The 23,655-nt window shown below is 41.1% G+C and overlaps 1 protein-coding gene across 9 annotated transcripts in view; it reads right to left on the bottom strand.

The window, feature by feature from the left end:
• BCLAF3 (BCLAF1 and THRAP3 family member 3) overlaps window positions 1–17,150 on the bottom strand; it is a 52,475-nt gene extending 35,325 nt beyond the window's left edge. For 5 of the 9 annotated variants that reach the window (XR_011565344.1, XM_070784554.1, XM_070784550.1 and 2 more), the window contains exons 1-3: window positions 17,005–17,150; window positions 14,667–14,819; window positions 1,900–1,974 (exon numbers count right to left, since the gene is read on the bottom strand). Coding sequence is in view for 8 of the 9 variants with exons in the window: in XM_070784554.1 (XP_070640655.1) it covers window positions 1,900–1,940 (41 nt within the window). In the remaining variant the exon portion in view is untranslated. Of the gene's footprint in view, window positions 1–1,899; window positions 1,975–3,310; window positions 7,102–12,424; window positions 12,485–14,666; window positions 14,820–16,557; window positions 16,913–17,004 lie in introns of those variants that run through there. The other 4 variants (XM_070784551.1, XM_019955908.2, XM_070784552.1 and 1 more) reach the window with 4 other exon arrangements.
• Window positions 17,151–23,655: the final 6,505 nt, after the last annotated feature.

The raw sequence follows: 23,655 nt of genomic DNA, 5'->3' as shown, positions 1-23,655 counted from the left end.
CCCTAACTGATTGTCTATTCTCTCTACTAAGGTTATATCAAGTAGCAAAAACTACATCTTTAAACAGCATGTGGAGGTGGTAGGAGGAAGAGGACCTTAAGAAGTGGACCTCATGCTTAGTCCTTCCAGTATTACTATTGACATAAATAAGTTTTATTACCCAGACCTGTCCCCTTATATATAAAATGAAGGAAGTGCTGTTGAATCAGAGCTTTTAATTCTGTGAATATGTGCTTTAGTGCAGCTTTAATGATCTCCAGGGACAGCATGTCCTTTCTGTAACTACCTTCTTCAACACCTGAGCACTGCCAACATGGAACCTTTCATTCCAACTGAGGAGGAAGCCTTCTGTATCTGAGGAAACCAGTCTGAGAGAAGAGAAGTACTACCATCTGCTTCAAATTTGCACCTGGGGACCTTTCCTCCCATCTGACTTGTCCAATCTCCCAACTTCCTCCCTGAGAGTTTAATGTCTTCTAACCAATGCAGCAGCTACCTTTGCAGTTTTTGTTATCAGCCCTCCCTCTGCAGCAGCTGCCACGGAGTTGAAACAACCACAAGTAAAACTCTTTCCATTTGGTGACATGTCTGGGTTCTCCCTACAAGAAAGGAGGCTGATTTATCTTCCTCACGTACATACCAGGACTTATACACTGGATTTGACAATTTCTCCCTCTAGAGTCACCAAGCTAGATGCACTGGCAAGTGCATTATTCAGCTGAAGCAGAGACTCTGTCATCCAGCTGGCTGCAACTCTTCACAGGAAGAAGCAACTGAAGACCCTGAGGGCTTCCTGGAACACTCCATCTTTTCTACTGCTAAGGAGAAAAGCTGCCAGCCAGAGGCTGAGGTCTTCCAGACTGATGAAATATTCAATCTCTTACTTTAATCCTTACCTCACAGTGAGTACTGCTTTGGTATTATACCTCATATCAGGGTTCTATTGCACAGAGCCCCTTTCTTCTGAAGGAGACTGCTGAAATAGTGGCTATCATTTACAGTTCTCCTAAAGAGACAAAAGAGACCCAAGGAGTCTGTTGGGAGACTCCATAGGTCTTTAGTGCTCTGCATGCCTCCTGAGCTTCTGTTTCAAGGCAAACTCCCAGGAAAGATAGGGACAGGGCCTCCCTAAGGGGCAGAGAGCCAATGTGTTTGCTGTCCAGGATAACGAGATAATGTCTCCTCCAAGGCAAAGGCCGGGCAGGATTCCCTACTGTCCTTAATGGGGCTTGGGTTCCTCAGCTGTGTCAGCAGCTCCCACCCTCAGAGGACTAGAGGTAATGTATGTGTGTGTTAGTTGCTCAGTTGTGAGTGACTACATGGTTGCAACCCCATAGACTGGGGCCCACCTGGCTCCTCCATCCATGGAATTTCCCAGCCAAGAGTACTGGAGTGGGCTGCCATTCCCTCCTCCAGGGGATCTTCCCAACACAGGGATCAAACCCGGGTCTCCTACACTGCAGGCAGACTGTTTACTGTCTGAAAGCCAGAGGTAACGGGAACACAGGAACATGAAGCTCAGCCGCCTGCTGAACATGAGTAATAAAGGCTTTTGTCTCTGATCCAAGAGTGCCTTGTGACACGTTAATCTGTTAGCTTGCAAGCTGGGAATGATAGCAGACCCTTTAGAGTTGGTGACAAAGAGTTCTGAGAAGGCACCCAGAAATCAGGCACTAAGCTTGGCAGGGTCTTTTGTGCTACCTCACCAGAGCCTACCACAAAAGGGTGAAACAAATGACCTCTGTGACGCCCTCCATGTTCAAACCATTTACTTCTTTGCATTCCCTTTTCTTTCTGAAGCTCTTCCACATTATAATTTGGTCTTGAAAGTGACAAAATGAAAACTGTTGAAGCACGTTCCAAACCCATGCTTACTCTGCTTAACTAAGGACTGCTCACCTGTGCCTCCACCTGGGGGATCTAGAGCGTGACCGTGCCATCCTTTGACACGTGAGCCACTATCCTCTTTTTACACTGCAAAGAAACACAGGATTAGCAAGTTTGTAGAAAGGGCCTGTAACCTGCTCCAAAAACAGTGAATGCCACTGACAAAAAGTAACTTAAGCCCTCTGTGCCTCAATTTCCTTATAGGACCCACCTTATTGGAATGTTGTAAACATAAAATCAATTACATCAAAGATAAGACAGTTTTTTCTGTAAAAGGCCAGAGCATAACTATTTCAGATTTTGCAGTTCATATAAGGTCTTCATCATATTATCTTCTTCAAAAACATTTTTTTAAAAAATATAAAAATCATTTGTAGCTCAAGGACCACACAAAAATAGGCCCCAAAGGCCAAATGCATTGTAGTTTGATGATCCCTGAATTAAGTCATGAAAAAAGCTCAGAATACTGCCTGGCACACAGCAACTGCTAAATAAGTGTTTCAAAAAGAGGGAACACTCCCCCAGAATTCCTCTGAGCACAACCACTACTCCTCCTCCCCACCTTTCACCACTGGTTACGTACATATAACTGCAGTTACGTTCATACAATCACAATAAAAATATTTAGGAATACTTGATGATATATCCCACTTTTAAAATTGCTAGATAATAAGAATTACAATGCCTAATTATCATACTCAATTATCACCTAACTTCCACCAGATAAATACACCAAAACTTAAGCATGATTAGACATTTAGTTTGCTTCTGTTTTCTAAAACAAATAATGTCATATAAGTTAATTTTAGAAAACATATAAACTAGGTTTTAAAAATACATTTCAGTCTTTAAAAGAAACTGGTAGATTTAGGAACTGAATTTTTATAAAAAACACATTTGGGTATAATCTTTTATAAGTTGTTTTTAGCACAAGTCACTCAGTCGTGTCCGACTCTTTGCGACCCCATGGACTATATATATATAGTCCATGGGATTCTCCAGGCCAGAATACTGGAAGCCGTTCCCTTCTTCATTTCAGTAATCTTCCTCAGTTCTGATACTGTAGTTAAGTAGTGCCCAATTAACTGGACCCAACTCCCTGATGGCTTTCAAAATTATTGCCATGGGTCCATGAATAATACACACAGCTACCAAAAACGGACTACAGAATGAATAAGGGTATGTCTCACATATTAGAACCTCTATTTCGCAAATTTCTGAAGATACTACAGCCACTGTTAAAATATAAATGACTTCTTGTCACTACGAAGTTTTATCACTGACTAATATAAAAAGTACAACCGTTAAGTATGTGAACACAGGTTTGCAAATGGAGTTCTCATAGTCAAACATTTGCAAACTATTGCTATAATAAATTTCAGAAGAAAGTGTAAGGTCAAAGGTCTTGAACCAGATCACTCACCAGAATCACATTCAATTCAATTCAGTTATACACTGGTTCTTTTCAAAACAAAAATTGAGGCTGGGAAAAATTAGTTCAGATGTACTATGAAATTAAGACACTAAAGCAGAAAGTGTTTTCTTCTGAAAGTGAAGTTTCTCAGTCATGTCCGACTCTTTGCAGCCCCATGGACTGTAGCCTACCAGGCTCCTCTGTCCATGGGATTTTCCAGGCAAGGGTACTGGAGTGGGTTGTCATTTCCTTCTCCAGGGCATCTTCCCAACCCAGGGATCGAACCCAGGTCTCCCACATTGCAGGCAGACGCTTTACCATCTGAGCCACCAGGGAAGCCCAGTGTTTTCCTAGTAACTAAAAATATAAAAATGGGGGGGGGGATGGGGGAAGGGATAGTTAAGGAGTTTGGGATGGACATGCACACAAAGCTTATATTTAAAATGGATAACCAAAAAAACAATAAATAAATAAATAAAATGGATAACCAACAAGGACCTACGATATAGTACATGAAACTCTGCTCAATGTTATGTGGCAGCCTGGATGGGAGGGGAGTTTAGGGGAGAATAGATACATAAATATGTATGGCTGAGTCCCTTCACTGTTCACCTGAAACCATCACAACATTGTTTGTTAATCAGCTATGCATGAGTGCTTAGTTGCTTTAGTCATGTCCAACTCTTTGAGACCCTATGGACTGTAGCCCACTGGGCTCCTCTGTCCATGGGATTTTCCTGGCAAGAATACTGGAGTGGGTTGCCATGTCCTCCTCCAGGAGGTCTTCCCAACTCAGGGATTGGACCCGGGTCTTCTGTGTCTCCTGCATTGTAAGCGGATTCTTTACCACTGAGCCACCAGGGAAGGCCCTAATCAGCTATAACCCAATACAAAATAAAAAGTTTAACAAAAGAAATATATATATAAAAATGTATTCATTTAACAAATGTCACTGAGTACATATGATTTGCCAGGCACTGTTCAAGGGAGAGAGCAGTGAAGAGAAACAGAAGAAGGTTCCTGCCCTCTTGGAGCTTACATTCTACTGAGGGAACTTACAATTTAATTAAAGAAGTTTTGAGTACATACCTATTAAACTGAACAAAAATAATAAAGCCTAAAGGTTGTACGGGAGACACCAAACACAGTTGATTGTGATGAAAAAGTATAATTTTCCCAGAGGGTAATTTTTTAATTCATTTTATTTTTTGTAAAACATTTATTGAGATACAACTCACATATCATACAACTCACCTATTTAAAGTGTACAGTTCAGTGTTTTTCAGTATATTCACAGGGATCTGTAACCACCACCACAATCTAATTTTAGAATATGTGATTCTTCATGATTGGTGTCTTTCCTTTAGCATAATGTTTTCAAGGGTTTTACTATTATCAGTACTTCATTCTTTCACAGTTGAATAATATCCCACTTTACTTTACGGGTATACCACATCTTGTGATTCATTTATCTCTCAATGAATATTTGGGTTGTTTCTATTTTGGGGGCTATTATGAATAATGCTACCATGAATATTTGCATACAAGTTTTGTGTAGACACAGTTTTTCAATTCTCTTGGGCATAAACCTAGGAGTGGAACTCCTGGGTTATACAATCACTCAATGTTTAACTTCTTGGGAAACTGCCAAAGTTTTCCAAAGCAGTTACATCATTTTACATTCCCACCAGCAACGTATGAAGGTTCCAATTTTTCCACATCATCATCGACATTTGTTATGGTCTGTCTGTTCCACTATAGTCATCCTAGTGAGGGTGAAACGGTACCTCACTGTGGTTTTGATTTGCATTTCCCTAATGATGGGTAACTTCAAAATATGTAAGAAATTATGAAACTAATCATGCCTACTTTCCTTTAATCTAATAATTTGTCTAAATGTGTTATTCTAGGATAATAATTTAAAAGAAAAAAGCAGCTATATATACTAAGATGTTTATATCAGCTTAATTTAAAATAGGAAAGAAAAAAATCCACTCAAACTAATTATAATGCAAATGCCCAACAGTCAATAAAAGATTAAACAAACTTAAAATACATACATCTAGTCACTCCCTACCTTTCTCCTAGCCTTGTATGTCTTTTCCTTCACATATCTTATTAGTTCACCAGAGCAAATGACTTGCTTTTCCCTGATCAGGCCATTCTGTTCATACCACATAGATGGCTTTCACTCACTCTGCCTGACAAATCCCTATTCTTTCAGGACTCTTTGACCATCATCTCCCTGAAATTCTTTCCCTGACTTTCTTTTTTTCCCCCTGAGTTCCTTTCTTTTTGGGAATTCTGAGTTTATTCTACAATTCTGTCAATACATTGTGATTATTTAATATAACTATTTATCTCAATAGGCAAAAGAGTCCAAATAGCACATCACAGAACACAAAACTCAAATGACCTATGGACATCTGAGATGTTCAACCTCAATAGTAACTGAGTAAATACCAATTCAGATCATAACCATTCCACACCTGTCAGAATGACCACAAAAAAATGGAAGTTGCATATTTCACAGTGTTGGTGAGGCTGTGGAATGATAGAGACTGTCGTACACAGCTAAGCAGGTATATAACCTGCTTATAACCAGTTTGGAAGTGGCTGGCAGTACCCGTTAAACTTCAAAATGCTCATATTCCATGAACTAGCAATTTCACTCAGGGATAGAGCTTAGAACAGTGGTTCTCCAACTTTAGTTCGAGGAAGAGTTACCTGCAAGGCTAGTTACAACACAGAATGCTGAGCCCTCCTCTGGGATGGGCCCTATTTCTAGCAAGTTCCCAGGTGATGGAGATTCTGCTGGTCCGGGGAATATAAAACTACTGGTTTACTCAAAATGGATTAAAGATCTAAATGTAAGACCAGAAACTATAAAACTCTTACAGGAAAACATAGGTAGAACACTCTCTGACATAAATCACAGCAAAATCTTCTATGACCCACCCCCTCGCAGAGTGCTGCTGCTGCTAAGTCGCTTCAGTCGTGTCCGACTCTGTGTGACCCCATAGATGGCAGCCCACCAGGCTCCCCCATCCCTGGGATTCTCCAGGCGAGAACACTGGAGTGGGTTGCCATTTCTTTCTCCAGTGCATGAAAGTGAAAAGTGAAAGTGAAGTCGTTCAGTCGTGTCCGACTCTTTGTGACCCCATGCACTCCTCCGTCCATGGGATTTTCCAGGCAAGAGTACTGGAGTGGATTGCCATTGCCTTCTCCAACCCCCCAGAGTAATGGAAACAAAAACAAAAATAAACAAATGGGACCTAATTAAACTTCAAAGCTTTTTCACAACAAAGGAAATTATAAGCAAGGTGAAAAGGCAGCCTTCAGAACGGAAGAAAATAATAGCAAATGAAGCAACTGACAAAGAATTAATCTCCAAAATATACAAGCAATTCATGCAGCTCAATACCAGAAAAATAAACGACCCAGTCAAAAAGTGGGCCAAAGAACTAAACAGACATTTCTCCAAAGAAGACATACAGATGGCTAACAAACACATGAAAAGATGCTCAACATCACTCATTATCAGAGAAATACAAATCAAAACCACAATGAGGAACACATGTATACCTGTGGCGGATTCATTTTGATATTTGGCAAAACTAATACAATTATGGAAAAACATAAATACAGTATACTAACGCATATATATGGAATTTAGAAAGATGGTAACGATAACCCTGTATACAAGACAGCAAAAGAGACACTGATGTATAGAACAGTCTTATGGACTCTGTGGGAGAGGGTGGGAAGACTTGGGAGAATGGCATTGAAACATGTGAAATGTCATGTATGAAACGAGATGCCAGTCCAGGTTCAGTGCACAATGCTGGATGCTTGGGGCTGGTGCGCTGGGAAGGCCCAGGGGGATGGTATGGGGAGGGGGGAGGGCGGAGGGTTCAGGATGGGGAGCATGTGTATATCTGAAATTAAAAAAAAGAAAAATAAAATAAAATAAAATAAAACTCGAAAAAAAAAATAAATAAAAATAAAATAAAATTAGAAAAAAAAAAAAAAAAAACCACAATGAGGTACCATCTCACACTGGTCAGAATGGCCACCATCACAAAGTCTACAAACAATAAATGCTGGAGAGGGTGTGGAGAAAAGGGAACCCTCTTATACTGCTGGTGGGAATGCAAACTGGTACAGCCACTATGGAGGACAGTGTGGAGAGTCCTTAAAAAACTGGAAACAGAACTGCCATATGACCCAGTAATCCCACTGCTGGGCATACACACCAAGGAAACCAAAACTGAAAGAGACACATGTACCCCAATGTTCACTGCAGCATGGTTTACAATAGCTAGGACATGGAAGCAACCTAGATATTCATCAGCAGATGAATGGATAAGGAAGTTGTGGTATATACACACAATGGAATATTACTCAGCTATAAAAAGAACACATTTGAGTCAGTTCTAATGAGGTGGACGAAAGAGTGAAGTAAATCAGAAAGAGAACCACCAATACAGTATATTAATGCATACATGTGGAATTTAGAAAGAGAGTAACAATAATCCTATATGCAAGGCAGAAAAAGAGACACAGATGTAAAGAACAGACTTTTGGAATATGTGGGAGAAGGTGAAGGTGGGATTATTTGAGAGAATAGCACTGAAACATGTATATCACCATATGCAAAATAGATGACCAGTGCAAGTTTGATGCATGAAGCAGGGCACTCAAAGCTGGTGCTCTAGGACAACCCAGAGGGGTGGGGTGGGGAGTGAGGTGGGAGGAGGGTTCCGGATGGGGGGACACATGTGCACCTGTGGCTGATTCATGTCAATGTATGGCAAAAACCACCACAATATTGTAAAGAAATTATCCTCCAATTAAATTCATTAATTAAAAAAGAAAAACTACTGGCTTAAATGTTAAGGTATAGGTCACTCGGGAGAAAATGTTTACAAGTGAGATTTACTGGTTATGTGACAAAAAGAAGTATTACTTAGAATATTTTCCTCTGCCAATATGAAAATTAGCTTTATTAAAATTCAAACTATTCACTTAAAATTAGTGAATTTTACTGCATATAAGTTATACCTCAAAGCTGCAAAAGAAAAAAAAAAAAGCTTTGGGGTGATGAAAGTGCTGTAAGATTAGACCAGATATTATGGAGATGATTGCACAATACTGCTAACTATACTATCAAAAATCATGAACTGTACATTTTAAACCTGTAAAATATATCTCAATAAAGGTTTTTTTTAAGGTAACTTTGTTTGCATTTGCTTTTTTGGGTTCATCAGCTAGTAATAATTAGTAGTGGCTCAGGGACTTAGTGCATAAGAGAAGAGAGTTCATTTAAACTCTAGAGCTAAGACGGTTTTTACATTTTTAAAGCATTGTTTAGAAAGAAGAAGAATATGCAACAGAGACTGTATGTGGCCCACAGTCTAAAATATTTACTATTTGCTGCTGAGCTTAACTGCTCAGTTGTGTCTGACTCTTTGCGACCCCATGGACTGTAGCCCACCAGGCTCCTCTGTCCATGGGAATTCTCCAGGCAAGAATCTGGTCCTTTACAAAAAAAGACTGCCAATCCCCTGAATGAAACTGGGTAGGGCAGCAGGTCCTTGCGTGGTCTGCTGAGCTTCCCAAGTGGCTCAGAGATAAAGAATCCACCTGCCAATGCAGGAGACGTGGGTTTGATTCCTGGGTTGGGAATATCCCCTGGAGAAGGAAATGGCAATCCACTCTAGTATTTTTTTTTAAATCAAGTCATGAAAAGACATGAAGAAATCTTTTTTAAAAATTATTTTCCTGAAGTATACTTGATTTACAATGTTGTGTTTAAATTCTGCTGTACAGAAAAATGACTCAGTTATACATACATATATATTCTTTTTCACATTTTTCCTGTATAGTTTATCACAGGTTATTGAATATGGTTCCCTGTGCTATACAGTAGGACTTTCTTGTTTATCCATTCTGTACAGGATAGTTTGCATGTGCTGGTCCCAAATTCCCAGTCCATCCCTCCCCCATGTACTCCAGTATTCTTGCCAGGGAAACCTCAAAGACAGAGGTCGCAAAGAGTTGGACACAATTTAGTGACTAAACAAAACACTTGTGACTAGCAAAGGACAGAACTGGAGAGGAAAAAAAAGAAAAAGAAACACCAGCAGGGTTTGTGCCTGGGGAGAAGGAGGTATCAATAACAAAAGAGAAATTCATTTATACTGTTCCTTCAGAGTGAACTGTTTAAGGGCAGTGAATGAATCTGTGTGCCCTTGAACTTAGAAAGATGACTGGACAACAGGGGTATCCACTCCCAGGAGGATGCTGAAGGGGATGCTGGTGCCAAACAAAGCCATTCCTACCAGGACAGAACTGGACACACCCCCTCACCTGCCTGAAAGGCCCGGCTCCAGCAGTTCTCTCCTTCCACAGCATCACTTCCCTTCCCCATTAGGTCCCTTCCATCACTATACAACCTCTCTCTCCGTTTACAAACAAAATCCTCAAAGGGCTGCCTGTATACCACAATCATTCTCACATTCTTCTCCTCCCATTCTACTTGTCCCCTCACCAATCTACCTTTCCACTCCACCAAACTGCTCCAGTCAAGATCACTAACAAAATCCACGCTAAATCCAATGGTTTTTTTCCCTCTTTTTCCTGGATCTACCTGCAGCACCAGATGGTTAATCATACCTTCCTCCCAGAAACATTTTCTGCACCTGGATTCCAGAATACTACACTTGCCTGGTTTTCCTCATACCTCTAACAATGCTTTCTGTCTCCTTTACTGGTTTTTCCTTATCTCACCATCCTGATCCTTAAATAGTGAAGCCAGTCTTCCTCTAAATAGTGACTTCAGTCTTTGACTTTTCATTGTCTACACTCTCTTCCCAGTCTGCACTTTTCTTCAATCTCATGGCTTTAAATACTCTCTATATACTAACAACCCCAAGTTGACATATCCAGCCCTCACCTATCCTCTCTGTTTCAGCCTTCCACATCCAACAGACTGCTGGACGCTGTAAACATGTCCAAGAGCAAACTCCATACCTTCTTCCAAAATCTGCTCAGGGTTTGCCCCACCTCAATAAATGGCAACCCCATCCTTAAGAGTTTTCAACAAAGAGGAAACATAACTGTCCAATAAACATACAAAAAGATACCCAACACTACCTACTCAGGAAGATAAAATTAAAACAACGGAGTACCATTTCATACTCATTAGATCTGAAAAACTTTTAATCTGATGACCCCCATATGTTTACAAGGAAGCAGGAAAAGACAATTTCTCAACTGAGGAAAATTTGTCCTCCAAAAAACATGAAGTAGAAGCAAACTCTAACTTTATACACCAAACAGAATATATCCCAAAGCATTTAGGAATATATATTTTAAAAACTCACCTTGAATCAGAAATTTAAAAACTAAGAACAGAAACATATCAAAAAACAGAGTGATATGACTGAAAAAAATTAACTGAACTAAACGGAAAGAATGGGAGAAAATGGCTGAATTATCTCAGAAGTGAAATTGGACTATACAGTCCATGAAGTTCTCCAGGCCAGAATACTGGAGTGGGTAGCCGTTCCCTTCTCCACGGGATCTTCCCAACCCAGGGATGGAACCCAGGTGTCCTGCATTGTAGGTGGATTCTTTACCAACTAAGCCACAAGGGAAGCCCAAAAATTATCTCAGAAGGGAAGAATAAATTACCAGGTGCCCCAGGGGAAATATATGAAATGATTCAGTCACTTTGGCAAACAGTCTGGCAGTTTCTTAAAAAATTAAACATAGTAGTTACCATATGACCCAGCAATTCTAATCCTAGGTATATACCCAAAATAAATAAAACCATGCATCCACATAAAAATTTATACACAAATGCTCATAACAGCATTATTCACAATAGCCAAAATGCAGAAACAACTCAAATGTTCATTGAGAGATGAATGCATAAACAAAATGTGGTACCCCCATACAGTGGAATATTATCTGGCCATAAAAAGGAACGAGGTACTGACACACAGTCAGACAGGGATGAATCTTGAAATCATTATGCTAAGGGAAAGAAGCCAGTCACAAAAGACCACATATTACAAGATTCATTTATATGAAAGGTCCAGAATAGGCAAATCCATAGAAACAGAAAGTAGACTGGCAGTTGCCTGGGTGTGGTAGGGGGAGGGGAGGCACTGGGGGAAATGGGCACAGGGTCTCTTTTTGGTGTGATGAATATGTTTTAAAACTAGACTGATGATGGTTACACAACTCCGTGAATGTATTAAAAAAACACTGAATTGTAGACTTTTAAATGGGTGAATTGTGTGGTATATTAATTATAACTCGGTAAAGCTGTTACAAAAAAACAACAACAACTGACAGAGATTCCATACTAAATGTGAACTCAGCATTTACAAATGCAAAAAAACTGACCAGGAAAGCCTTTGTAACAAAGACGCCACACTGCCAGCAAAGAACCAGGTCAACTCAGAACCCACAGAACAAGAGGGCAATCAGCAGATCAGAGAAGTCAGACCTCAAGAGAACAAGTCACAGTCTATTCTCCTAGCCACAGTGGTTGGGTGCTGTCACCAGTTCACAGTAACGAGGAGCTGGAAGTGGATATAGAACCTCAGCATTGCCTATTATTATTCTACTCTGATTCCATGGACACAGTTATATTTCTCTCACACACAAAAAAGGTTAAATAAATAGGGGAGTGGGTTTCTCAGATGGCGCTAGTAGTAAAGAACACACTTGCCAATGCAGGAGACATAAGAGACGTGGGTTCAATCCTGGGTCGGGAAGATCCCCTGGAGGAGGGCATGGTAACCTACTCCAGTATTCCTGCCTGGAGAATCCCATGGATAGAGGAGCATGGAGGGCTATGGTCCATGGGGTTGCAGAGAGTCAAATACGACTGAAGCAACTTAGCACACAAATGGGGAGCAAAGGCATAAGTACAAAGGTTAACCATTAGACAAAAATAAAAACCTTCCTCTTTTTAATACAGAAGAGCAAAAACTACACATCACAGCATAAAGAAATAGCAAGTATAACAAAATACACATGATTATAAAATATTATGATAGACCAAACATATCAGTCCTAATAGTAAATGTGATAGGCTTAACTCACCTACTAAAATAAACAGGTTCAATTTGGCTCGCAAAACACGTATTTGTATAAAATACACATCTAAAACAAAGTAATCGTGAAAGGTTAAAAATAAAAGGATGGCCAAATTATACAAGGCAAATTGAAATAAGAGAGCAGGGGTGGGAAACCTGGAATCAGGCAAAGCAGAATTCAAGTCCCAAAGCATTCATCATGTCAAAGAAAGACACTTCAATGTTAAAAGTCACAGTCCTCGATGAAGACAGAACAAATAAAAATACACATATTTACAACAAGTAACACTGCAACCACCTTCATGAAACAAAAACTACAATAGATGCAAGCAGACATAGAAACACTAACAATAGGAGACTTTCATATAACATGCTTAGTGGTATTAAGACAAAAATGAGATAGAAGATCTAAACAGCAAAATCAACAGGGTAAATCTTAAGTATATTTATCAAACTCTACATTTTGATACTATTTGACAATATTCTTCTGAAGTTTCCACATCACATTCACCAAAAATACATTAGGTCACAAAGAACACATCAGTTAGCTGCACATAATAGAAACATTACAAACAAAACTTTCTGATCATAACGCAATAAAACTAGTTTACTAACAAAAACAAAAAACAAATTTCACCTAGAAATTTTAAAACCTCTTATTAAACAACTCCTGGATACTCTAACATAGATCTTTAAAGAAATAATGACAATAAAAGCTCTACATATCAGATTCTATGGGATGCATTTAAAGTAGTCATCAAAGAAAAATTCATTGCACTAAACTTATTTATCAATAAAAATGAAAGAATTAAATACATTTACTTCCAAGATAAAAAAAAGGAACTAAAAAGCAGCAAAGTAAACCAAAAGAAAGCACAAGGAAGGAAATAAAGATAAAAGTAGAGGAAGAGAAAAGTAGATCTAAGTAATAAATCAGAATTCTGTAGTTTTGGGAAAAATTAAAATGGATAAACCACTAAATAATATAACTTGACTAGGAAAAATAATATAACTTGACTAGAAAAAATAAAAAGAGCAAAGGGGAAATAACCAATGAAATAGAAGAAACATTTTAAATCATGAGATTATTTTATAGCCTTCTATCCAATAAATTTGAAAGCCCTGATGAAATGGATTATTTTCTAGAAAAACTGATTATTACTAAAATGACCACATTAAAAAGCTTGAACAGACCAGTTTCCATAAAAAGCTTGAACAGACCAGTTTCCATAGAATAAACAGAGAAAGTTATTAAGAAAACATTACATGAAAAAGCAGCAGGCCCAGAGTGTTTCACAGGGGAATTCTACCAAACTTTCAAACATCAGATTGCCTCAATGCTCTATAAATTATTCCAGAGCTGGTATATGGGGATAAGGATCAAGCCTACAGGAACATTAACCTTTTGAGGAGATGAACCAGCCAAGACTGAGAACGAACATCCTCTAAGGAAGGTGGGAACCCTGGAGCATAGAAGGATGTTTCAATAAAAGAGACTTTCATAGCAAAAGCTATATAAAGACCCAATAAAAGGAATGAAAAGTGTGAATACATGGCTTGAGGAAGGTAAGGAGGCTGAGAAAGCCAATTATTAACAACATTTTCTAACAGTCTGTCTGGCACGGGAGGAGAGAAGCTGGGTTGCAGTTGAGGGATAGGGGTCTAGGCAGGAGGTTTTGAAATGGGAGCAATTTGAGCAGGTTTATTATTGATAAGGAAAAATTATGTGCATGGCACTGGGGACATAATGGAGAATGACAGTCATAGTAGAAATCTGTCTAGGTCCAATTAGTTCAGTGTTTCCTTTGATTCCTTACTATCAACTCCAAATAATGTAGTCAATTTCTCTCAATATTTCACATTTATATATTACCTTCTTCAAATGTCCAGACTGAATTTTTATCAGCAGTCACATTTTATGTTAATTTGGCAAACATTACTCACTGCTAGCACCTGCTAGGGGCAAATCATACAAAGTCAGAAGAGACCCAGTTTCTTTACTGCAGAAGCTCAGTCTTCACAGGATAAGAAGGATCACCAAGGTACCAGTACTTTGTAGTTCACTAAGTTGTTTTGCAAACACTATCTCATTTAATCCTCATAAGCCTTTGAGGAAGCCAGAATTACCTCCATTTCACAGATGAAGAAACCAAGCCTCAGAAAAGTTAACCAACCTGCCCCAAGAGAAAGACGAAAAATCAGAATCCAGGGATTCCAACATTAACACTTCCCCGCCTTGCAACTCCTACCTTCAGAAAGAGGACTCTGAAGTGACTGCCTGGTCAGCAGAATTGGACTTTAGCACACTTGAGAATAGTTGACATCCTGCATCACATCTAAAATTTCCGTCTAAATTTGGAAAGCAGCTTTTATGTCCTCTAGCTGCCTGGATATTCTGTAGCCTGTAGGGCACAAAGACTATGTTTTATTCATCATGATCTCAAGGACTGTGTTTTATTTAGCTTTTTATCTGTCCCCCTCAGCTTTATATATAGTGCTTTTAGTTATTTTCTCCTTCAACATTAGCAGATTCATTCATTCAATTTCATAACTCTGATATCATTATCAATATAATCTAGGGCATCTGTGTAAAACTTCAAATTTAAAGGTGAAAGAGTGGGGGCAAAGGGTATCACAGAACAGCTTTCTGAATTCAGAAATTAACATTAGAAAATCAATATGCTCATGTGCTCTGACATTTTTACAATATGGTAAAAATTAGCAACGAGACAAAGTATATTTAAATGTACTTTCATTTGACCCTTAAAATCACCCTGCAAGAAATGCAAGGTAAAGGCACTATAACCTCCAATTCAGAGTTGAGCAAACTGTCCATGTTCAAGATAATCAGATATACTGGAATTCGAGGAAGTCCTGACTTCAAATCTGTTCACTTTATAATGCCTTTGCCTCACCAAGATAACCCTTCTTTAGGAAACCAGTGAAGGAAGACTAGAAGATGAGAAACAGAATTGCCATCAACCAATAAGCAGCGTGGGGGGCGGGCACGAAGAATGTCATCAACAAATAAGAGGCATGGGGGATGTGGGCGGGGCGGGGCGGGGTGGGAAGAAGAGGACTTCTAGAGGAGGATACCTGTACTTGATTGCAGAAGAACATAAATGGCCCTGAAGGGGTCCTATAAAAATCCTTTAACTGTTGCCTTTTGTTAGGGTGGGGAAAAGGACATCCACAGATTGTTGGTGGGAGTGCAAAATAGCACATCCTTTCCAGAGGGAAATTCACATTAAAAAAAAAAAAAAAACCAACAATTCTATCACTTAGGAATGTACACTAAAACAGTAATCATGGATGTGCAGATTTTACATTTCTCCAACCAAGTGTTTAAGTAGTGACAAACTGGGAATAACCAAGTAAATTACTGCAGCCAAATAACGGCATGCTATGTAGTCAGGAAACAAAAAAACTGGTTATCAAAGAGAATCTACTTCATAATTCATATATTCATCTCTAAAAAAAAAAAAAGATGGAAAGTGTATCCCCAGCGTAAACACTCACAATGGTTATTTGAACGGTGAAAGAAGAGTTATCTTCCTCACCGTGGTTCTGTATATTTTAGAAATTGTATATATAAATATATTATTAAATATTTCGCTATATAAATATTTCTAATCAAATGTTTTAAAGGCTTCTGGGGAGGGTGTGAAAGAGCAGGGCTTTCAAAAGAACACTTTAGTAGCCATTTTAAAAATACCACGTGAAAAAATAAAGCATTCTACACCGTTAGCATTAAAACACCATCGAAAAATAAAGCACTCATCATGAATCTACATCAAAATCTTTTATTTTCAAATTCAGGAAAACGTTAAGAAGGTTGCCTGGCCAGAAGTCTGAGAGACCTTCTTGATTTCTACCTGTGGTTTTTAGTTTGTTTCAGAAAAGAAAAGCAATCACCTAAGAGGCAGCTCGAAAAGCACCTCGGCAGGAAAATATGTGACAGGATAAGTTTCTCTCAGATTTCTTTCCCTCCCGACCTACGGACAGGGCAAACCTGACAATAGCCGGCCCAGTTTCCTAAATACACCTCAGAGAACCACAGAAGATTCAATTTTCAATATGTTTCTAAAAAGACAAGTTTTACTTTACAATGCAGGATAAAGAGCAGCCTTCACTACTCACTCTGGACGTTAGCAGAGGAAGACGCCGCTTCCCGGCAGGAGAGCCTCCCGAGAAGGACAAAGCGGGGGCTCCTCGGCTAGGGTCCCTCCGGCGACGCGTCGGCAGCCGCCTCTGGGAAAAGGGCTCTGTCCCTGGGCACCGCCCCCTCCCCCCGCCCGTCCCCAAGACAGACGATCATGACCGCTGGGGGCCGAAGCCTGCCCGACAACGGGCGAGGGTCAGGGCCCCGGCAGCAGGTGCCCGGGTCGCCGCGTCTAAAATAAGGCACCGATCTAGTGTGCAGAGATAAGGGAGCAGTCCCCCGGGATCCCAAGCTGGGCCGCCGCGTCCTCCCAACCGCCTCAACCGTCTCACCCGCTACCCCAAGAACCGTTCTCTAAGGCGACGGACACGCCCTCCCCTCGGCCCGGAGCCTCCTCGACTCGCCCGCCCCCCAGGGCCGCTCACCGGACCGAGAAGTTCCCGCTATCGCAGCCGCCGCCGCCGCCGCCGCCGCCGCCGCCGGCCCCTCGGGCCTCGCCCCTCACACGGCCGCCGCCTCCCACAGAAACGGCAACACGGTTACCTCAGCCGGGCCGCGGGACCCGGAACCACTTCCTTCCGGAACCGCCTCGCCCCGCCCCCGCCCTGGCCACGCCCACTGCCCGGTACCTCGCGCTGAGCGCGCTCTCCCACCGACCTCTGCTCTCAACGCTTTCCCGGTGACGGATGCCCCGCCTGAGTGGCTCCGGCCTGAGCTCCTGCGCCCTCTGCCGGCCGTTCCCACCTCTGCAGCTCTGTCCAGGGCGCATGCGCCGTCTGCCGCTCTCCCTCCGGGAAGGAAGGACCACAATGGGTGCAATGGTTCGCGGATCCTGGAGGTTAAAGGTCAGGGGTAGGAGCTCACCCCTCAGTCACAAGCAGGAGATTGGTCCCTTGGATTTCAGCCCACCCGAACCTGCAATGGCTGTGGCCTCTTTCCTGCCTGCTCAATTTCTAACCATTCCCCATGGCCTTAAATTAAGCTTCTACCCAAAAAACAAAACCTCCCCTCTAGACCTTCCAAACAGGTTAATGATACCATTATCTCCACCATGCAATTAAAAATATTAACTCATTTTTGCCAGCTCTCTTGATTTCCCTCCTCCCACACTCCATCCAGCACCCCAAAGGTAGTATGTCCTCACTCTTGAAGCTTTCTCACTTGACACTTTGATGTTCTTTTTACCTCTTGCAAGATTTCTCTTTCAGGGTCCACTCCATCAGGTGGACATTTTATCTTGCTTTGCCACCATCATCTACTTCCTGCATAAGTTTCCCTCTCCACCTGAATTACTGCCATCAACCTGATGAATCCAACACCCATGCCTAAGGCATGCTTCCTTAACTTCCTCAGTCCAGATGACTTGACCTCTATTCTACTTAATCCATCCGTTCCCAGGTACCCATTCTATAAAATCTAGATATCCATCACTTCATACTGTGTTGTAGCTAAAACCTTAAGTTTACAAACCCCATTTATTTGGACTCAATCCTCATTCTTGAAGTCCTGTGTCTCCCTTAGTCCCAATATACTTGTTCTTCAAAATCCACAGAGCCCTCACATCCCCTGGCAGGCCCATGGCCTTTGACTTCAACCACCCTTGTAAGCAGAACACTTGAATCACTCTTTGATACACTCTAACATTAGATCGCTAACTTGAAACACTCTAGTTATCTGCATTTTTCATTCCTACACGTAGGTTTCCAAGCACTGCTTGGGAGGAAAAAGCCACACAACTATAATATTAATATGGAGACCTCCTTGGTGCCTCTCAGGAATCCTTTTATGTTACCTCTCTCATTTCCATAATAGCTGTTCCTAATCCTTACCACTCTCTTTAAGCCCCATATCAATGATCATTTTCCTCTCTTCATACATGAGTTTTGTTTCCTGTTTTGCAGAGAATTTCCTGGCAGAGTGTATAAGACCTTGCATTATGTGGTTCATACTTACCTCTCTAGTTGCTCTCCTCTTTTGGTCAATGCTTGGAAACATAGGTGTAGGAATGGAAAATGCAGATAACTGGAGTGTTTCAAGGTGGTGGTTTGATGTTAGAATGTTTGCATGACACTTGTTATTACTTTTAAATATCTGTGTTCCCTACTGCTACTGCTACTGCTAAATCACTTCAGTCGTGTCTGACTCTGTGTAACCCCATAGACAGCAGCCCACCAGGCTCCTCTGTCCCTGGGATTCTCCAGGCAAGAATACTGGAGTGGGTTGCCATTTCCTTCTCCAGTGCATGCATGCATGCTAAGTCGCTCCAGTCGTGTCCGACTCTGTGCGACCCTATGGACAGCAGCCCACCAGGCTCCTCTGTCCACGGGATTCCCTAGGCAAGAATACTGGAATGGGTTGCCATTTCCTTCTCCGTTCCCTACCTCACTGTAAACCTAATTTGGCAGAGACCAAATCTGTTGCTTACTATTACCAGCATTTAGCAGAATGTCTGGCACACAGTAGTGAGTCATTTTCATAAGTATGCTCTTTCTTTTCCACGATTAGGTTTTGTGTGCTTCACAAATACATATGTGTGTATATATATAATGAAGTATACAAAATTAATATATATATATTTCTTTTGATTCATCTTTGAACAAAGTGATTTTTGTTCAGACTTATTACTGATTAATAATAAGCACAAGTAGATGGCCCTTGCCCTTAATGCTGCTTGTGTGGACAAAGAAGTACTTTGCATAAAGTCTCAGAGCTCTTGGTGTGTCTATGACTAGAACACATGTATAGAACCAGCCTAAGAGAAGTGAAATGTTATTTGCCTTTCCATTTATATTGTTTTTCTTTGGTTTTCAGGCAAGCCAAATCTACCGCAGAATGCCAAGTATGCTTAATATAAGAGTTCTATATTAGTGAGAATAAATTATGCTGTGATAACAATCTCCAGATCTCAGTGGCCTATAGCAACAAACGCTTATTTTTCACTTATATTTCAAGTCCACCACAGGTCAGCTTTGGTTCTATCTGAGACTTGATGGGTTACATCAGGTTCATGGGGTCACAAAGAGTCGGACACGACTAAAACAACTTAGCACACACATATGAGACATTACTGGTGTCAAATCCAAAGAAAAGGACCATGAGTGGGACCGTGCATTGGATCTTAAGGCTTCTGCTTTAAACCCGAATCAGAAATTCTAGGGGTGGGACCTAGCACAGTTTCAACAAGCCCTCCATGGGATTCTAAACCATGCTCAAGCCCAAGAACTACTTCTCTGTTGCTTGTATTTTCTGTAAACCAGCAGATAAACACAGAGGCTTGATAAAATTCACACTAGTTTTTAAACTGATTCTTAAACCAGAAAAAAAAAAGTCAAATTCAAAAGAGAGAGAATCAAGGCTCTTGACATAGACCAAGTGTCAACCGTCATTGTCATTTTTTGGAGGAACACTGCTTCGGGGCAAACCTGTCAGCTGCCCTGATGTGTACCTCCAGCCATCCTTCTGGATAGCTTTCTTTTTTAAATGCTAATGTGAGAATAAGGTAATTAGGAAGAAGTAGGACAAATCACTCTCTCATCCCTTGACAATGCTGTTGGCCCAGATTTTTCTCAGTTTTAGTCTACTCTGGTCCTTATAACCCAGGACTGACAGAACCAGGTAAGTTTTCTCTTTCCTTAACCATCTGGCTTTGGTTACGTTCCTTAACACTGTCAGTGAAATTGAATGTAGAATGCTTAGCTGGCCCTGATCCCTCCTCTTTTTCTTCCATTCCATGATATAGGCAGTTTTTGGTGGACACTGTCCTTTACCTTTACTTTTTAAAGGGCATCATCAACAGTAGAGTACAAACAGAAATGATTTATAACATTTGGAAGAAAATGATTTTAGACAGGCTTATGCTTCAGATTTCTTTTTGCTCATTCTAGTCACTGACTTTATGGCTGTTTTCCTACTGAGATGGAGGACAAATTCCTAAACAAGATTTGGTAGCCGCTACCAGCTCTCTGGTTCCATAAATCATTTCCTTTGTAATGCAATATGTGAAGCAGCTTGGCCCTGGTTCTGAAAGCAATACAATATGTGTGGTTTTCAAACAATGTGTCAAAAGTCAGCAATTATTGTGAAAAAAATTTTTTTTTATTGATGTGAACTACCTACATTGATGCAAGGCAAAAAGTAATGGTGAAGTTAGGTTTAAAACTTAATTTCACTGCAAAATAATTGTTTAAAAATTCATTACTCACCTTATTTATATCTTTATAGTTCTCCCTGAAGCTCTTCCCCTAAATACTTAAAAACATTTTTTTTTTTTTTTTTTGGCCACACCTCATGGCATGCAGGATCTTAGCTTCCCCGACCAGGGATTGAAACCATCCCCTCTGCAGTGGAAGGGCTGAGTCTTAACCCGTGGACCACCAAGGCAGCCTTTTTCCCCCAAACCCTTGATAAACTGAGTTCACCTATCTTTTCCTATCACAAGCAGGTCTGGTGTCCTGACACAACCCAGACACCAGTCATTAAGCTCTCAGAATTTTCATTTGCATGATCAATTTGCTTTGTTTAACTCTGTATTTGTTAGGCACCTCATAGCTGCTTCTTAAATAGCACCATGCCTAGCTGGCTCTGGTGGGGTTCTTCCAGGAACAGTCTCTGAGACCAGTTAGCACAGAGGAAGGGCTCAGGGAGTGCTGGGGGTGGGTGGGTGGGAAGGGGGAGTGAAGGAAGGAGGAGCCAGAATTTGGGCTGCAATACATTTTCAACAAAGGCCTCAGATGCTCCTCCCAAGGAGCTCTGAAGCTGGGACAGCCCTTCTGAGTTGTCCTACCTTGAGGCAAGGGTCTTCACAGGCCCAAATAATTCAGTCAGGATCCAGCCTCTCAGGCTGCCCAAGTGAGAGGATTTAACGTTGGTGAGGCAGCCTCCTTCCGTCAAGGGTAATTCTTGGAAAAGAACTCCACCAACAAGCCTCAGCAACTTACCTCCAGCATCTGGAAGGAGACATCTGGAAGGACAAACACCTTGGTCCTAAAGGGGAGGTCCATCCAGATGGTGCACCACAACATCCACGACACTAGCATCCAATGTGACCTTCAAAGCCATTAGAGCCTCTGCTTAAACTTTCCCACAGGCTGCTGAGGGCTTAGTGTCCTCATTGTCAAAGTGTAAGTTCCCAAAGGTTACAAACGTAATTGTGATATAAATGTTCAGTGAGCATGTGTTACACCTGTGTTGTAAGGGTTCAGAATGAGCCACCCCCAAACGTGCCACATTCTCATGAGGATTATTTTGAGACTCTGCATATTCAAGAGAAACTACTGCCCTCCTTTGATTATCTAGAAGAACTGAATTTTTTTTTAAAACCAGAGAAGACTCACTAGCAGAAATGAATTTTATCTATGTGGCCCGATCTACATGGCAGGACAAACATCCAGTTACCAAACATCTGCTCTTCTTCTTATCGTCCTTTGGGTGACACCCTTGTCCTTGGAAGCCCCTGGCCTCTATTCCATTCCTCAGCTCAGACAGCAGAGACCTCATTTTACCTGTCTCCAAACCTCTTATAAACATGGGGTCTCTGACCCTCTCATGTATGTAGAGTTCCCATTGTATGAAATTAAAGTTGATTATCTCCTGTTAGTCTGTCTCAACGTTGATTTCTTAGATAAGCCAGAAGAACCAAAAAGGGTACGGTAAGTTTTCTTCCCTCCTGACAGTGTTTAACTCATTAAGGAGCAGGATAATGAAACTTGATCAGGGAAGATACGGAACTGATTGTGACATGCCCTTGGATTTAAGTGTACACACAGTAACATACATATATTTAGTGGACAAAGAATGCTGGATAAAACTGTAAAGTTAGATACAAAACTGCTTGGTGTCCTACAGGGACAAACAGGCATAAGCTTTGGAATTAGCTTTTCTATGGGACAAAAGTCATTACAACTTCCTGGCTACAAGTGAGTAACTCCAAGATGAGGTCCTAGTACACAGCACACAGGCAGTCATGCAAAGTCACATGCCCCAAGACTCAGCAGCCCCTTGGGCTGCCTTGTTGAAACCATACTCTTGCAGGACTCTGTAAGGGCAGTTATCTTTCAGCCTATTTCCACGTTCTGCATCATTTCTCACTAGCAGTGAACATTGAACAACTCATACCAGCCATTGGAGCTGTCACTGTACAGGGGTGGCCCCTGAGAAGTCTTCAGAAGGCCAGGTCTACTGTGCAAATGGAATTGCTTCTTTCCTCTCAGTGATGCCAGTGGGATCCCATTTGTTCTAAAACCAGGAAGACCAGCCACAGGGGCTGCATTCAACCCCAAAAGCTCTTTCAACATCTACAGTGCAGAACCTATCGCCTCCCTAGCTATCATCTCTACGGTGACAATGTTCTGGCTCTCAAAGATGAGCCTGCGCGAACTACTAGGAAAATGTGATTCAAAGACAAGTACAGCCGACAGAGAGCTGTGGGCTGATTCGAAAAAGGAAGTTCCCTTAAGCAAAAGTTTAATTCCTTGGGGCTATATTCCTTACCTTTTGCATCTCGTGAGATGGGGGAAGCCTGCCTTCATACTTTCTTGGAAGTCCAGAAGGCTGGCCACTTCAAATCTTTCCCCTAACATCAATCATCTCTCAGGGCCAATGAGAAGAATCAAACTTGGCATTTCCTAACTGTTGCACAGAAGCTTCTTGCTTATTTACCACAGAGCTAAAGGCAGGCTCACCATTCCATGTCTCCCATCAGCCTAAAGGGCCCATGCTGGGCATCTGATAGAAAGCCCACGTTTGGCATCTGATGCAATATTTATGCACAGAGAATGTGAAACAAAACAGCCAACATGAATTGACTTACATAGACACAACCCTAATTTGGCCTGTTGGAAATTATGGGGAAAGGGGGAACGACTGGTTTAGGGAATATTATTTTCAAATCTCATGGTCTTGCTTCCAGGTACAATAGGAACTTGAACTGGTGATAAACTCTGCTACTGTGAGTAGACAGATGGATAAGTAACCCTTGAATAGCATACTCAGATGAAAAGGTCCTAGAATTAGATAGTGGTGATGGTTGTGTGACTGTGAAGAAATCCTTTAAAAGGAAGGAATTTTTATGGTATGTG

Source organism: Bos indicus, chromosome X (genome assembly GCF_029378745.1).
Source record: "Bos indicus isolate NIAB-ARS_2022 breed Sahiwal x Tharparkar chromosome X, NIAB-ARS_B.indTharparkar_mat_pri_1.0, whole genome shotgun sequence".
NCBI lineage: Eukaryota > Metazoa > Chordata > Mammalia > Artiodactyla > Bovidae > Bos > Bos indicus.
The sequence above is the reverse complement of the archived record's forward strand: the minus strand, read 5'-3'. Positions and strand labels throughout refer to the sequence as shown.